Source organism: Lytechinus pictus, chromosome 3, assembly GCF_037042905.1.
Source record: "Lytechinus pictus isolate F3 Inbred chromosome 3, Lp3.0, whole genome shotgun sequence".
Lineage (NCBI taxonomy): Eukaryota > Metazoa > Echinodermata > Echinoidea > Temnopleuroida > Toxopneustidae > Lytechinus > Lytechinus pictus.
In genome coordinates, this window is record NC_087247.1 from 11,582,711 (window position 1) to 11,600,978 (window position 18,268).

An 18,268-nucleotide genomic window follows, 5' to 3' on the forward strand; every position below is an offset into this window, starting at 1 on the left:
GTGAAATGTCTTGAGAGATTTGGATACGTTTCATTCAAATTTTATGTCCAGGCAAGCCTGCAGCTTGTTCGAGACAAAATCAGCAGAGCAGGAAAAAAATCTTTATAATGATGATTTTGTTTTGGTGATAACGCAAAAGACTTTGAAATGGAACATAACACAATCTGAGGAGTATTTCTTGAGAGGACTTGTCGGAAGTTTTATCCAACAAGTTCCATTTTATCCGAAAATTACTAGGAAAACAATTAATGTTCTCAGCCAATCAAAATCAAGGAAAGTTATCACATCTGTAAACTTGATGGACAAAAAATGTTAATGAAACGCCGCACAGGAGAGCGTTTTATCAACATTAATGTTGTCATTCGACAAATTGTGAGATCCAATGACTGCAAGCGTCTAATTGTTACCATGGCAACTATCTCATAAAACAGACTTTGTCGGATAAAAATATGACAAGCCCTTCAATGAAACGCTCTCCTGCTTGGTTTCTACAGAGTTGGTAATTGTGTGAGATAAAGGAAAGCATGTAGCTGTCGTAGATATTGATAATAAGTAATTTGAATTCGATACAGGAATTTATATAGGTAGAACCAGTTATTGATTCACGATTCTTTATTTATTGAAAAACCTTCCAAAGATTTAAATAAAAAAGTTTAATGGTCTTCAGGGGACCTAACACAATCTTTCTCCCTGTAGAAGGGGGGGGGGGTCGTCAATTATTGTGTTCAGGTTTTGTGGAATATATATCAAATCCTCTAAAAAGGTTTAGTTGTTGATGTTGACTCACAATATGCTCAAAGTTTATTGACCTTAAACGACCTTTAAATGGCCACGGGCCAGGTGCCGGCTTTTTTTTGGGGGGGGGGGGTGGATGGGTGGGTGACCTCACGTGAGTCATGTTTTCTAACTTAAATGATAGGGGTGCAAGTAAACCCTCTACCAATAATTTTATGCTCTCCCCCTATTTCTTCTACCTTTTATCCACTATAAACAAAATCATCTGCCCCACGTACCCCCGCCCCTGTTGGGGCCGCCCTATGCACATGACCTTAATAAGTTTCACGAAATCAATACTTTAAAGTTATGATAACATTTCTAACTTAACCAGAGATGAATTTAAATGTTGACGCGTCGTTAATTTGCCGTCTCCATCGGAAAAACGGCGCGGCGTCGAGCTATGTTTTGCTTCTGCTATGCAGGCTAGACACAAAGTACCTATTTCTGAATCAAACTTTTGTGAAGCTTAGATCCTACTTAATTTTACCCGAATTTGATACGCACACACTTCTTTTTTTGTTCACGCAGGATCAAGTAAAAATAATTTCGAAAAGAGGACACTGAATAGACATCGGCATGAGGCGTATTTTAATTTTAAAGAGAATGTCTCTTTAAAGGACAAGTCCACCCAAACAAAAAGTTGATTTGAATATAAAGAGAAATATCCAACAAGCATAACTGAAAATTTAATCAAAATCGGAAGTAAAATAAGAAAGTTATGACATTTTAAAGTTTCACTTAATTTCACATAACAGTTATATGCACATCCTGGTCAGTATGCAAATGAGGAGACTGATGACGTCATCCACTTGCCATTTCTTTTGTATTTTATGATATAAAATATTTTTCTCCCATTGTCAAGTGAAACAACGATTAATTCCTCCCTGAAAATGTGGAATTAGCATTGTTTAATATTATATGGTTCAGTCAACTTGGTCCTTATTGCCAAATCTGTAAAAAATGAAATTTGGTATAATTTAAACAATGATAAAAAAAATAGTGAGATACACCATCGTCTGTCTCATTTGCATGTCACCGAGTTGTGGATATCACCAATTTGTGAAAAATGAGCACAAATTTAAAATGTCATAACTTTCTTATTTCACGTCTAATTTTAATGAAATTTTCAGCGTTAGATAGGAAACATGTTAATGTATATGCAATTTTTACCCCAATCAATATTTTTAACGCAATAGGCTTGGGTCCCGTCTTACAAAGAGTTATGATTGATCCAATCAAACTTAACTCTATAGAAATCCATCCATACCAATATTTTTTTCTACAGGAAATTTGTCCAATGTCCTTTGTTAACAAAGAGAAGCACAATGAATTTTCAAGAAAACAATGAATATACATCATAGTTGGAAAATATTTTGAACGAACATGCATAATGTATGTTGACTGTGCTGGCTTTCCATAGTTGTGGTTGATTGGATCAATTGCAACTCTGTGTAAGACGGGACCCAGGGCTAAACTGGTCTTCAAAATCCGGGCCCAAGGGTTTTGTTCGGGACGGACATTACGATCACTTTCTTGACAAAAATAAGGAGATACAGAGGACTGTACAATCATTTTCCTGACAAAAATAAGAACAAAGAAACAGAGGAATATACTTTATCTTTTTCTTTAATAACATAAATTTACATAATGTACTTACTGCAATATTATTTACATATATTTTCAAATTATTTGTATGCTTATTATAAGCATTAGTAGAATATTCTTACACTAAAAATTCACCAACAGTTGGACATACTACTAGTTTAATTTTCAGATACATGTGACTTCATCTGTCACTATTCCTTCATCATGATTAATGAATTATATTTTTCCAATATGTCTATAACTAGATATTTTAATAAGATTGTGTTAGCTCCAGGCTTTTCATGGCCTGAACATTCATTCAAGAATAAGCACAATGTTGAAGAGGCACCAAAAATATTGCTGTTTACTATGAATGGTAATTTGTATTGGGTTATCATTTTCATAGATTTCGCAAGTCAAACCTAGCAAAAAATAACTTCAATCATATGTATATGTAATATATAAGAGGAGGCTGGGTTCACGGCTCCTCCCTTACGATTTTTCTAAAAAAAAAAAAAAAAACGAGGAGAAATAAGACTGCATCAGACCCCCCCCCCCTTCAAAAAAAATAATAATAATACTCGGAGCTACCCATGAATAAGAATAGAACATACATAACAGAAATTGCTAGATTTTTAAACTTTCATAAATTCTTTATCTATTACAAAATCATAGGTACATATGTATATAAAACAAATAGCTTATAACGTTATTACAAAGAATTACTGAGCATGAAGTTTTTATGGTGGGGATTTGGGTGATTAGTTGCAGCTGAACTGGTTCGGAACTGTTTTCATTTCGTTTGCTCTGGCAACAATTGCTCAGCTGTAAAGTCCACAAATTTATGGAATGACCAACATCACCCCTGGATTTAACACTATACCCATCCTTCACCGAACCCTAAACCTCTAAAATAAAACCATCTTGCAACCATAACCCTATATCTTAAGACAAAATAAAGCCTAGAGTCATTGTCCCCGTAGCAAATAACCTATTGTGCAACAATAATTCAGACAGAAACATGCATAAAGAGTGAGCCAATTATTTTTAGATTTTGTCGCAGTGAGGTGTTAGTCAAAAAAGATTTTTGTGTCTAGCCCAAACAGATTTCACTTAGTGCTAGCATTTACGATATGCCGACTATTGTAAACACAAAGCTTAGCAATGATCGCAGAAGAAACTTGGATGATAGATTGCATTGACTACAATGCAATATCAATTGTGAAAATCAAGCGTATGATCAATTGCTAACCTTTGTGTTACGAGACCCCGAATAGGTATGCCCAATCATTTCAGGCAGTTGGCAACTATATATCAAACATAAAGAAATACTTATTAAAATCTAAGAAATCAATCCTTTTAAGATATTTTCTTTAAATCAATCTGAAGAAAACAAGATCAATTTCTCTTATATTCAGAAACTATAAGGGAATGTTGAGTCTACATCAACAATACAAGTTTATAAAGAAAATACAATTCCACTTAATTTGAACATAATAAAGATATACATATATATTTTAACAAAATCCACAATCAATTAACCAATATCAAAATCTCATCCCCTTTCCAATACCATACAATATGTACATAACTATCTATATATTTGAGACTATTTTATTGTTGAAATATTGAACAAATAAGAGGAAACAAGACACCCATATTTTCTGGAGGGTAGATAGTATTTCATATATTCCAGGGAACCCCATTTCAGGCAATATGACACATGAGCCATATATCTGTAGACTAGAAGTTTACCTCAATATTGGAAAATAAGCTCATTTAAGTATGGCGTCCGTACACCATCTTGATTTTCAGTTCAAGCAGAATGGGGTTAGCAGTGACATATTATGCCATGCAAACTGAAAGGTCGTTCAATCCACCATAACTTGACCCATGTAATGTCCCACTATAAATTACTGATAATAACCCTGCTATGGAAATCAAGTGGAGCGTGACTTTTACTTTTATCCATAGCATCACTATGACTTATTTATATTTTGATATTTGCTAGTGTTACCTCAAGCAGTACTTATACGGAACTCAAGTGGTGCGCAACGCATGACTTTTGTCTTTCATATCCCCATGGACTATTCATATCATTTTTACCTCAGCATGTGAGGGATTAATTCAGCTCACTTTCAATATACTCCAAAGAAAAACAAAGCCTTCCTGTAAGTTAAACAAATCGGACGGGAAGAGCGTCCAGGATTGTACGTGAAGCATTCTCAGAATTAAGAACAGTCCTAATGTCGAGATATTAGAATGAGTTTGATATTTATGTTATTTTCATACCTGCTCTTTTTTTACCTCCACATGTGAGTGATTGATTCAACTCACTTTCAATATACTCAAAAGACAAACAAAACTTTCCCAAGTTAACCAAGTTGGACGGAAAGAGCGTCCGGGATTGTACGTGAAGCACTCTCAGAATTAAGAAGAAGTCCTAATGTCAAGATATTAGAATGAGTTTGATATTTATGTTATTTTCATACCTGCTCTTTTTTTACCTCCGCATGTGAGTGATTGATTCAACTCACTTTCAATATACTCAAAAGACAAACAAAACTTTCCCAAGTTAACCAAGTTGGACGGAAAGAGCGTCCGGGATTGTACGTGAAGCACTCTCAGAATTAAGAAGAAGTCCTAATGTCAAGATATTAGAATGAGTTTGATATTTATCTTATTTTCATACCTGCTCTTTTTTTACCTCCGCATGTGAGTGATTGATTCAACTCACTTTCAATATACTCAAAAGACAAACAAAACTTTCCCAAGTTAACCAAGCTGGACGGAATGGGCATCCACGATCGGAGCCTTCCCAAATTAAATGCACCTGTTTCTGTTCTAATCACCGTTGACCACAAGTTGGAACATCGATCGTTCCATTCATCTGGGAGATTAGCAAAAGAAGTTCCAATCTCAAGTTCATTCATGTTTTTTTTTAGTACTCATTAATTTTAAATTGATGTGTGTTATTTTTTAATCCCAGCCGTCTGCACTGTGCATGTCCCTCTGTCGGCCGCTGTAATTCCTCTTGAAATCATCGTCAAACAGCTCCAAGTCATGCTCGTCTCTGATAACTCCCTGAAGGAAAACAGAGAAAAGAGGTAGAACAATCACTTGCAAAGGTCAACAACATTTTTTTTGCTTAATATCACAAAATATTCCAAGATTTATTTTTTCATAAATGTAGGCAACTAGGCATACAAAGAAATTGAGCTTCCAGTGGCTTTCAGATACATACACAAGAGGATGGAAATGTAATATATCATGATAAAAAATTATTAAAATATCATATTATAATAAATATCAAAAACAAATAGAAAAATATACATAGAAAAAAAGACTTAATAAATGTGTTTGAAATTGGATCATTGATAAGGAAAAGTCTGATTTCGGTAATCACATTTGAATCTCTGTGAAACACCCCCTGGATGGCCTTAATGCCAAATGACTCCCTCAACATACATTGTATGAGGAGCTTACCTTTGGCAGGAATCCCAGGAGCTTGGATGCGTGCTCCTTCAGGAGCCTCTGTCTCTCCTCCTCGATGATCTCCATGCGGAGCTTCTCCAGGTTCTCCGCCTCCTCGCGCTCCGCCCTCTCCCGCTCCTTGTCCGCCGCAAATTGGGCACGGCGGTCTCTGAGGAGCTCTTCCACGCGGCGCTTGTGCTCCTGCTGTTTCATTCGTCGACGCTGAGCGTTCATCTGCTCGATGCGGTCGTCTTCCTCAAACTTAGCCAGCATCTGAACAAAAAAACATAGTTTATAAGGTGTGATAGGTACAAAGAGAGACTTTGATGCAGGATGTCAATGTTAGTTCAACTTGCTTTACTTATCTTCTCTGAAAGCAATGTAGTAAACAAAATTGTCTTGATTAATAGATTTAATAAATGATTGTGTGCAGATGACAACATGGATTGTCTAAAATGGAATCCTTTAAAAAGACTGAGGATTTGACAACTTGATTACGGTAAATAACTGGCAAAAATTCTGTGGCATGTAAGTATTTTCTGGTGGTGAACAAAAAGCAAAGACTATGAAGGTTTATGACTGAATACCACCAATAATGATCACCAGGAAATGCATTGCAAGATATTAGACGTTACGTGTGGGGATAAACGATCCTTTCGATCAGTTTACCAACAATCGGCAACTGTATACTACTATTTACACCAATCGAACGTTTCACCAGATTTTGATTACCGACTTGAGACATTCGATTATCAAAAGTACATAGCTCTATTAATCTTTGATATTTGACAACAAAGTGCTAAATAACAAATGAAATTTATGCCGAAATCTAATGAATCCCAAACACCGTAACTCTTTCAAGACACGACGATGACGGCCGCACCGACGACTGTGCATCATCCAGCTGCGTTAATAACATGAATGTCATAGTCACTACCAGGGCTTTATTTGATTTGATTTATTCATTTCCACATTCCAATAACAAAAGTACATACAAGTGTAATCATTTTTTCTTAGCATAACATAACAATACGCAAATGACATAATGAATATTAAACATATGCATACATACATTCTAACAATCTAATTGAAATATATTTATACCTGATAAATTTTCTTTTTTTTAATTATCAAAACAAATAGCAGAAAAAAATATATATATACATATATCGGCATAATACATTTTGAAATGTGGGAGACCTCCATCTTAAGCTTAGAGCTTGAAATTGATAAAGGCCTCAAAAGGAAAGGGGAAGGAAAACCAGACAAACAGTGCAATGTTTCTATGGGATTTGCCGATAGCATGAACGGTCATGCAGCTCACAATTTGACATTTTCAAAAACTCAATCGGAAGATGGTACGTGGTGTCATGCTAAGATTTATTAAAAGAAATAAAAGAATATAAAAATGCATATTCAACTTCAATTTCAATTCAATAGTTTGAAAAGTTTCCAAAAACTCAAGAGAAGGCATACAAACTCATGCTAACATTCACCACCCCCCACCCAAAAGTAATATATGCTTGGTGATGACTTTTTTTTACCCAATCGCTAAGAAAAAGCATGAATGATTGAAAGCAGGCAACCAACCAACCAGAGGACCAAAGGCTTAAGACCTTCTCAGAGCAACCCGGTTATGAGGATAATTGGCTTACTTTAGGGCAATAGCTTATCAAGTAGGATTCAAAGTACCCTGCTCTACCGACTGATCTATACTGAGTTATACACGCCTCTGCGTATTACAGAACATAGATGTTTGAAATCTTGATGTTAAGAAACTTGAATCACGCGAGAGAGTAACATTGACATTACCTGTCGCTTGAACTCCTCCTCCTCTTCTAGCTCAGCCTGCCTCCGCATCCTCTTGAGCCGGAGCTGCTCCTGGTAGGTCTTCTGGAGCTCCAGCCTCTGGCGGATCTGCCTCTCGATCTCCGCCAGCTCCTTCTGACGGACCGCCTCCTCCTGCTCCTCGTGGTAGAGTTCGTCCCGGACCCGCTCCATCTCCTCCTCCATGGCGCGCTTCCTGGCAATCTCCTCGCTCAGCTGCAAGAAGACGGAGAGAGAAGATCAATGTGAAATACACAACAAATGGTGAATGTGTGACTTCTTTGGCCCCCTCAGTTCCCTATATCACTGTGTTGTGCATAGAACTGTTTTGTGAAAATATGTGAAAACTTTGAAATGCCACATATACTTTCTTATTCTACAGCAGACTTTGATCAAATTGAGTGTTATGCCTGTTCAATTTATCTTTATTTATCAATAACAACTTTTTTTCTGGGATGGACGGACTGGACATTTAAACATTAATCCAATTAATTAATGTCAATGCCTACCAATATTGCACACCAATAAAAGAAGCTGATAAAACTTAAATCAGTCTAATACATTGGCAAATATTCTGAAGTCAGGTTTCAATCGAACCCGGGCTTATAGTTGAGGTTTAAATCTAGATAGCCAACTGGGGCACAAATCCCTAACAGTACACATCCAATTTATTAACTTATTTGACACTCAAATTTTTCATAATTGTCTGGGATAACTGAAGTATTTTTCTTCGTTATGAAGGCAAAAACAAACAAAACAGTTAACATAAGAAATATACAATATAAACAGTATTTTTTGGCTCCCCATAATTTTAGCACAGAGTTAGACCATGGTCTAAGTTAGCCCTGACTTCAGAATACGGGCCATTGTGAATAATTTCTAACAATTTCTTGAAAAAAAAAAAAAACCCAGTCCTATCAAGCAAAATTTAGGTCTTAGAGGAAAAAGAATCTTGATTTTGGTCGACTGTTGAGCACTTGTACCAATGTGGCATTTACTGATGGCAGATTTATCTTCGATGAAAAATTTTCTGTGTGAATCGATTGCAAAATGGTAGGTGGGTGTTTCATAAAGCTTTTCATAAAGTTGTTTGTAAGTTAAGAGCGACTTTAAGAATGATCGGTGAACCTTTCTTACGCGCCAAATAATCACCGATGATCATTAAAATGGTGAATATCATTTACCACGAAAAAGGATTCCCGGTCGCTCGTAAAGTCACTCTCAACTTACAAACAACTTTATGAAACGCCCCCCCCCCCAGGTGTTGATGGATAAACCAGACTTACATTCTTCTGAACGGACGCCTTGGCCTCCTCCTGCATTCTCTTGTTCTCCATTCTGTCCTCTTCCCTTTGCTGCTGGAGGGTGGCAAACGCCAGGATCTCCATGTTTTCTCGCTCCATCTTCTGCTTCTCCAGGTCCTTCCACTTCTGTCGGGCAACGGCATCCTCATCGATGTAGCGCTTGGTGGCATGCTGCTTCTCAAGGTAGATTTCCCTCTCTCTATATATGGGTTAATTATGATTAGCGGAATGTCAGCGCTCATATGCTAGTTTTTTTTTTCTTCCAAGATTGCCCATAACGCATGATTGCTTATAAATATGTAACCAGGAAAATGAACACCGAAGGCTCTCTGTGGGGGGAGGGGGGGGGGGGTCTGGTAATGTGGACTAATGAATAACACATCAAGTCTACAGATTACAAAACCATGACAGTGCTGAAACAAAAAGGATCTGACTTCTCTTTGATTAGAAATTTAAAACTGGTTCAGCCCATCCCCCCCTAAAAAAAATAGCATAAATAAATAAATCAATCTTCAGCGAGAATCATGAAGAGGCTAGTAGGAGTTAGCTATGGGTACGTGTCCCCTGTAATGAAAGGTATATTATTATTCAAATTTGTCTTGTTTTCTCATTACATCTGCCATTCCAAAAAAAGGTAGATTAAATGCCAGCATCAGAAATACATAAGGGCTATGGGCAAATTCACCTCAAAGAAATAAAACAGCCCTAATTGCCCTTAAAATTACCAAAATTGCATACTCTTCAGAAATACCCCCCAAATCTGTCTCAAACAATATCAAGGAATATTAAAAAGAATCAGTATTCTACAAAAGGCAAAATAGTGGCTTGCCTTCTTTTTTTTATTACTCTTAACTGTTAAATCTTCGACTTTTTAAGGAGAAAGTGAACAAGTACCTTTCATCCTCCTCGTGGATCTTCCGGACGATCTCATCTATCATGAGCTTCTCCTTCAAGAACTCCTCATAGGCCTCCTGTTTCTTCTTCTCCTGCTCCTCCAGCTGTTTCTCCAGCTCCTGCTGGTAACGCACGCTCTCCTGGTACTTCTCCACCAGCTTGCGCTGATCCTCGGCCTCGGCGCGGGAGGACTCCTCCATCATCAGACGAGCGATGTCCGCGTCTCTTGCCTGGTGATTTCAAAGGTAAAGCGATAATATATGTACAGGGGAGTGTTTCATCAACATTTTCATCCGACAAGTTGTCAGATCTGACATCTTTCTCTGATGTTGATTGGCTGAGAGGTACTGTTACTATGGTAACTGTCGGATAAAATGGGACTTGTCGGATAAAACGTCTGACAAGTCCTTTCATGAAACGCCCCCCAGATTAACGATAATGGAGTGCTGCAACGATTGCACATTTGAATCTGATGACAAAGGGTAATGATATATCTGAAGAGCGCTAATAGAGACACACTTCCGATCTGCATCAAGAACAATATAAAAGCATTAATACATACTGTTTAGCAATAAGGTGTTGCAATCATTGACAACTTGCGACTTCAGAATCTCATGATGGAGGTAGTAACAAGAATATCTGCGGAGCCCTTAGAGATATCATTGTGATATCAGCGAAACACAAAAGTATGATTCTATCATTACTGATCATCATCATCATAACAAAACAATTTATACTTAGTGTTACACAGGGCAAATCAGCACACCCTGTTTAATTAGTAGTGTTTATTTCTGTTTAACTTGCATGTACATGTACAGCTTGTGAAACAATTAGACCATACCCTAGGGGAGATTATTAGGAAAGCGGCCTGATAATTTATATGCCAAGCTGTACATGTACCACAATCTGTTGGGCTAGTGATAATTCAATGAAATTTTGAACCACTAACACCCATTTCACATTTAACTTGAAATGTACTCTATCAGTTGCTCAAAGTATGCAGCCAGACACACCAATTAGATTTCACTCACCGTCTTATCATATTTGCTGGCCTCTTTCTCCGCAATCTGCGCTGCCCTTTCCCGGTTCATGTAACCGGCCCTCAGCTTCTGCTCCAGCTCCCTGAGCTCCAGACTGTTCTCCCTGATCTGCTGGCGAACCTTCTCCTTGCGTTGGCTGTCCACCTTCAGCTGCTGGAGCTTGTTGGCTAAACGCTCCTCCTGCTCCATCTGTTGCTCCCTCTGGATCCTCTCTTGCTGAGACTGAGAGAGGGAGAAAAGAACATGATTTACAGGTTTATTGCTATCACGGCTCTAGGGTAAATCATTAAGCCCTTCAACAAGATACATGTACATCGCAGGAGATTTGGTATGGTATTATATTTCACAAAGTGCCTTTGCCTTGGTTGATGTTAATGCAAAACTACTCAATGCTTGATTTCAAGTTCAGTGTTGACCTTTTGGTGTTGGTGTTAGGTCAATATTAACACGAGCATAACACCAAACATAAAATGTTCAAAATGGTCCTGAAAAGTCTCTCACTAGTTGTTGAGATGTCAATAGTGTGATCTGGATCAGTTTTATTGGAGCTACATATAGGGGAAGCAATCCTAATTCCAAAACCAACACCAACGCCAACACCAGACTTGAAATCTTCCACTGTGTTGGACTACTTACGCTTAATATCAAATTTCCCTGATATCTTTCAGATTATACATTTTTTTTAATATTGCTGGCAAATCTTCTTCAAACTTGATCATCAGAGAAAATCTTTAGATCTTGTGCCTCTTTATCTGCTAGCCTGATATTTATACTTTAAGAATTTTTTTGAGTAATCACAGAAAATCAATAAAAGAAGTTTTCCATGTTTACACTGTCATTTATTTCTCTAATGATTTTTATATACATGTACGACTTGTAGGCCCTACTATATTTTTTCTCCCTACCCCTAGCCTATTGTCATCTCACCATTAAACCAGTTTTCATTTTAAGCTCCAAATTATGAAATACAAAGACTTGATATAATTACAAGTGCACAATTTATATACCAAATTTACTATCAGCCAATCAGATTGAAGGATTTCAGTAGCTTTTGACTGTAATTGTAAATTTGTTATCATAACAAATTTTATGAAATGGACCCCTAGATGTTCATTCTAATCTTACCTTTTGAATAGATTCTGCCATGTTCCTTTCCATTTCTTCCTGTTGGAGCCTCCTTATATATCTCTTGTTCTCCACCTTCTCCTCGCTGGCCATGTTTGCTTCTAATATTTTCTCTTTGCCGAGTCTTTTCAGGTGGTCCTCCCTGGCATCTTCCTTTTGTCTGGCCTGCACCATCATGCGCTCTTGAGTTGCGTGCGTCAAGTTCTGTCTCCTGACAGTCGTCTGCAGAGGTGAACATGTGAAATAGTGAATTAATGTAGACTACATAGCTCCATAGTAAGTCTAGTTCCTATCAAATAATAAGGTGTTTATCAATTTTCTTTTAATGTTCCAATATAATACTAGAATCTAGGCCTACATCTTGAAATTTTGTTTTTTTTAGATTGTCTCCCAAGCTCTCTTCTCTTCTTCTTATCTTTCTAATAATTTATCAAAATAAAGGACAAGTCCACCCCAACAAAAAGTTTATTTGAATAAAAAGAGAAAAATCCACCAAACGTAACACTGAAAATTTCATCAAAATCGGATGTGAAATAAGAAAGTTATGACATTTTAAAATTTCACTTAATTTCACAAAACAGTTGTATGCACATCCTTGTCAGTATGCACATGAGGAGACTGATGACATCACTCACTCAGTACTTCTTTTGTATTCTTTAAATGAAATATTCAAATTTGTTCGGTTGTCCTGTGATACAACGATTAATTCCTCCCTGAACAATGTGAAATTAGCATTGTTTAATACTATATATATGGTTCAATCATGTTGGTCCTTATGGCTTATCGTCAAATCGGTAAAAAATTAAATATTGTATAATTCAAAAAAAAAATTAAAAAAAATAGTGAGGGCCATCATCAACTGGCTTATTTGCATGTCACTGAGATGTGCATATCACTGTTTTGTGAAAAATAAACGAAACTTTACAATGTCATAACTTTCTCGTTTTATTATGGTGGTCCCCAAGTCTGCGCACCTAACTATTTGAGTTATAATTTTACATGAATTTCCTTTTATTTCACAAAATCTTTCAGTAAATAATGTTCCTTATATTATTATGAGTAAGTGTACCAAATATCTCATAGATATTTGAAAGAAATATATGATTTTCTTGGAAAAAACCTCGGGCAGTCATTTTCAGACTGAAAAAAAAAATGGTACCCCATGTCTGCGCACCCATTCATTAAGTCATTTCCAGTTACCCAACTGGTTCCAGTTTAGGATTTCCAGTTGCCCAACTGGTATCAATTGGTTTCAACTGGAAATTGTTAAATTCCAGTTAAAACCAATTGAAACCAGTTGGAAATCCAACTGGCTTTAATTGGATTTTGGTCCTGGGTCGCACACGATTCGGGTATTTTGATGAGAAATGCTGCAATTTGAGGCCGTCACATGAAATGCCCATAATTCATTTTTTCCCCACAATTTTGAGTCGGAATTTTTAATGAAAATCTGTCTATGTGTTGGCTGTGTAAAGTTTATGTTCGTTGCGTATCTTCTTTTACTAGAATCGCGCAGATACGTGTGTGCGCAGACATGGGGGACCGCGCAGACTTGGGGGAACTTGCCATACATCCGATTTTTTATGAAATTTTCAGTGTTATGCTCGTTTGATTTTTCTCTATTTATTCAAATCAACATTTTTCTGGGGTGGACTTGACCTTTAAACAAAGGGCTGTAAGTTAGACTCCCGGTAAACATGGGAGTTCATATAGATCTACCTTGCCGCCGATTCCCCAGCCCCTATCAGGGTGCTACATAACTTTTTAGAAGCGCTTGCCCGGTCGGGCAAGTACATTTTTAAATAGTTGGAATATACTTGCCCAGAAATTTATTTTTCTCTCTTTTATATGAACTGATCTACCTTGTTATTGCATTTCTTTTTCCAAAGTGATTTTATTTTGCCTGCCATAACCAAAATTAGGGTCAATATCATATCATATTGACCCTAATTTTGGTCATTCTACTGTGAGAATTTCGCTTTTTACTGTGTGAATTTTGCTTGCCCAATTCGGGCAAGTAGTTTTGGTCTTTACTTCAAAACACTTGCCCGACTCTAACTTTTACTTGCCCCGGGCAATCGGGCAAGTGCTTTTGTAGTACCCTGCCTATGTTAATCACCCCATTTCACATTTTGCAGAATATTCCATGAACCAAAAGCAAAACAATTTCCGTCTTTCTCTTCTCACTGCTCTCCCCCCTAATCTAAGTGCACATGGGCTGGGGCCCGGGGGGGCACTCAGTATACAATGCATAGTGGGTATGTGCCGCGGAGGGGACCCCCATTTTTACACTCAAATTTCCGTTCCAAGGCATAGCATTTTCTTCTTATCGAGGAAAAAGAAGAAAGAAATCCGCTCCAAAGCTTCGCAAATTTTCCGTTACGCCGTTCCGGCCGTATTGATCTGCTACAATGAGCCGCAATTTTGGTGAAAAGCGGCCGCAAAGCGATGTCTGACCATCGCCTCTGCGCTAGCGCACCCGGCGCCCGTGCCGTCGGGCTAGCTGCATGCACGTTAGACCAAAAGCTTTGGTCTCTGTTATGTTGGTTGTTCAGCTGAACTCTGTTGGCTTCACTCACCAAATACAGAGACCGAAGTTCTAGCGCGATCTGTACAGGGGACTCAATGGCCATATGTTTATGTATTAAGTTTGGATAAAACAGGAAAGTGAAGTTGCGCGACACCGAGGTAAGTCACTGTTTTTGTTCCTTTTAACTTGATTTTTTCCCCGTTTTTTGGCAATTAATGCCAAGAGGAAATATTAATTTGCATTTGGGTCGCGTTAATTTTCAAAAGTTTGATTCATTAAAGACAAAAATTGAAGAGCCGCGACGGGGGGATTTTGCATTGTAAGTCCCCTAATGGTGGCTGCAAGATAGCGAGCCGTCTGTGTACGAGGAGAAATTAAAAAAATAAAAAATGAAAAAAAACTCCTCGAAACAGACGGATGCCAGCTGTCTACATGCACGTATGCCCGTTCCATCGGGATGAATACGCAGGCGACCCGTTCCAAGGACCCCGTTTCACACACATTTGTCGTTACGAAGCCCGTTCCGAGGACCCGCCTTTTTACAATAATCCCGCTCCAAGCCAAGGCCCCCGTTTTTTGTCTCGCCCGTGGCACATACCCACTAATGGCACTACTTTTTTGGTCGAGTGCCCCCCCCCCCCCGGGCTGGGGTTTATAGTGAGTGATTGTATTACCGACCGGCCTTGTATTACCGAACGCGTGCATCATACGCATCAGAAAATAATTTCATACGCTCAAAATTTTACGACATCCTTCCAAAGAGAACTTGAATAGAAAGATGATGAAAAATGGTCAAAAACACATTTTCAAAGTCTTAATATTCTAAAAATAATAAAATATGGTCAAAATAGCTCATCAGTGATTTTGTAGTTTTCTCAACTTTTCCCATAGAAAACACACGTTCGGTAATACGATACCTTTTTCAAGTGACCAAAATATTTCACATGCGAAGAGGGGTCCGATTGGAAGCTTATATCGTAAAAAGGAAAAACGATTTCGGCAAAATTTCTACATATTTATATTTTGACTAGGTACCGTAATTGTGTATTTATGGTGAAAGTTTGGTGAATTTCATGAGAATAATGTATTTTATATGATTGAATTCATGAAAAGTGTTCGGTAATACGATCCACTACCATACTAATCAAATGTCCTGACAACGCATCGGTCCCCCAGAATGAACCCCTGACCTGTTCATGACAATGGGTCCACAAATAAGGTGACCAAAAAAGTAATTTAAACTTCAACCACTCATTCAATCTAATTCTAAGTTAACTAAAGTACGGTAACGTTAGCGAGTCTCACCATGTTGAACTTGATGACCTCTTGACTGTCTTCTGTATAAAGTCTTAAGTGTTAGGCTAGGCGTAAATTATTTATAGTCAGCTGTCCTGGCTTGAGGCTTGGACCTTGGTAGAGTCTTTACTGGGTTTCCCTTTTCTGATGGCTGACGACAATGTCACTGTGTTGACAAATGAGAGGATTCTGGAGTCACAGAATCCTAGTTCTTCATTCAAATTATTTCAAACCTTTCTTCTTAATCTTAATCTTATCTTTCTTGCTTGACTCGAACAAATAAATTTACTGCTTCCAATCATCAGTTGTTTCTTTTCAATTTGGATAGGTCTTGTCTTGTCAGATATCTCTTGCACCTCCAATAAGAATTAAAGAGTTCATTTCTTTCTGGAAAATGGCAGCAAAAACTGATCAGCAACAACAACACAATCTCCCTTCATTCACGTCATCAGTCATTGGAGTTTTGCATTTGCATTGAAATTGCACGCTCGCGATCGCGAAACCTGTTGTGTGTCGTCAAGACAGCGGCTGATCTCGCGAACGCCGAGATACTACTGTCGGCGAAAATTTGAAGTCCAGCGCCATCTTGTGTTAATAGCGAACACAGGTTTTCTCTCTAAATGTCTCACGCGCGTAAAACATTCCCCATAGACTTGTGTGTTAAAATGGCACTTAACAAAAATTCATAAAAAATAAATGTGAAATTAGAGGGTCGAATGTTTACTACCTTTGGATAGGATATATATCTGACATTCCATATCTGACCAGAGAAGGGTATCGTAGCCAGCTCATTTTAAAAATAAATCGCCATTTATGAAGATAACTATGATGGGATCAAATTCATCAACTGAAACAGTAAAATAGCTCCAATTCTTCCGCCAGTAAAAAAAATAGTGCCAAATCATTGATATATCTTCCCAATTTGGGCAAAGGAAGTTCAGTAGTTACCATTTCTAGAATCAGTGTTAGATTTTGAATCATATTCATACATTTTTGTCATGGGGTTGGGTCGAACAAATATCTTTAGCCCTCCTGATGTAATTAGGCTCATGGCACCTAAAGAGGTCCTCAGCATCGAAGTAAAAAAATGGTCTTCATCGATCAGGCCTAAGTTTTTTTAAAGGGAGAATATTAAAAAAAAAAAAAGAAGAAGAAGGGACCAACGGTCACACGCTCAAAATATTTATTTTGAATAAGTTTTCATTTCCCTCTGAACACATTTTTTTATTTCTCATGGAACATCTGATCAGTTTATTAATGATTTAATCACTGGAGCTTTGTTATCACCAAACTTGACCAAGGCAAGAAAAAAAATGAACATTTGATGTAAACTGATGTCCATTTCCTCATTTCCATATAAGATTTTGTTAAAACTATTTTACAAATGTTTTGTAATTTATAGTTGATTTGTAATCATTGTAATCAAATTTGATTTGTATTTGTTTATGATGTATAGGGTCCTATGTTTGATTTGTATTTTGTAAATTTAATAAAAACTTAAATTGTTTTGTTATGTATTTGTTTAGATATTTTTTTCATGTACTAGTATGCACTCTGAACACAAGTTAAATATGACTAGTTAATAGGGTCAGCTGGGTGCAACCGTTATTCTAGTCATATTTGACTATTTTCTAGTGGTACTTTATTAGAACACAGTTATTCCTTTATGTCAGAAATTCGACTAGCATATCAGTTGCTCCCAGCTGACTACTTGTCTAGTCAATTTGAATGAATTGTTTTAAGAGTGTGTATTTATTGTTTATGTCACAGTGCACTCATCACAAGTTGCTACCTCCAATGTTTTGTTCAAGTTCTTCAAAATGTATTAATGCTATTTATAGTTGGAATAAAATGTACTTTCATTCATTCATTCATGCAATCATTCATTCTGAATAATGAGAGTTGTACTTCTTTACCTACTGCCATTAATATTTACAGTCAAATTTGTTTGAAATACAGCAGGCCACTGTACATGAGCATCAGTCATTCATAATATGGAAATATGTCCTATATTTAGGTGGTTCAATTAATCGACCCCCCGACAGAGGCGTCGATATATTTTTCAGATTGGGGGGGGGGGGGCAACATCATGAATCAACTTATATATATATATACACTGTAAAAAATGAAGTGCTAATTTAGCACTTACAGTGCTTGCATAGTGCACTACGAGTGCTGATTTTCTAGTTCAAATTCAAAAGAAAGGGAATATTATAAGCAAAAAGGGATATTATAAGCAAATTTTTGTAATCATGATATACTTGTCTAACTACAAACAATGCGAGCGCGAAGCGCGTGCTGAAATATTTGTATATATATATTGACCCCAAACAGGGTTATTCTAAGGACTATTTCTTTTAGGAATTCATGAAGAGCATACATATCTCATAATCTCACCATAGTGCTGATTTTGTTAC

At 37.2% G+C, this 18,268-nt stretch overlaps 1 protein-coding gene across 1 annotated transcript; it reads right to left on the reverse strand.

Moving 5' to 3' along the window:
• Positions 1 to 2,385: 2,385 nt before the first annotated feature.
• On the reverse strand, positions 2,386 to 16,387 carry LOC129257834 (meiosis-specific nuclear structural protein 1-like). Its single transcript, XM_054896245.2, has 8 exons — positions 15,861 to 16,387; positions 12,026 to 12,247; positions 10,892 to 11,122; positions 9,861 to 10,090; positions 8,949 to 9,165; positions 7,648 to 7,878; positions 5,848 to 6,108; positions 2,386 to 5,445 (listed from the first exon to the last, which is right to left on the reverse strand). Exons 1-8 carry the CDS (start codon positions 15,861 to 15,863, stop codon positions 5,341 to 5,343), a joined length of 1,500 nt encoding a protein of 499 aa, XP_054752220.2. The 5' UTR covers positions 15,864 to 16,387; the 3' UTR covers positions 2,386 to 5,340.
• Positions 16,388 to 18,268: the final 1,881 nt, after the last annotated feature.

Bases quoted from the DNA above. Each gene is read 5' to 3' on its own strand.
- LOC129257834 (XM_054896245.2), bottom strand. The intron at 10,091-10,891 runs GTGAGTGAAATC...TGAAATCACCAG, and splicing joins CCAGCAAATATGATAAGACG to GCAAGAGACGCGGACATCGC. The intron at 5,446-5,847 runs GTAAGCTCCTCA...GTTTTCCTTCAG, and splicing joins TCCTGGGATTCCTGCCAAAG to GGAGTTATCAGAGACGAGCA.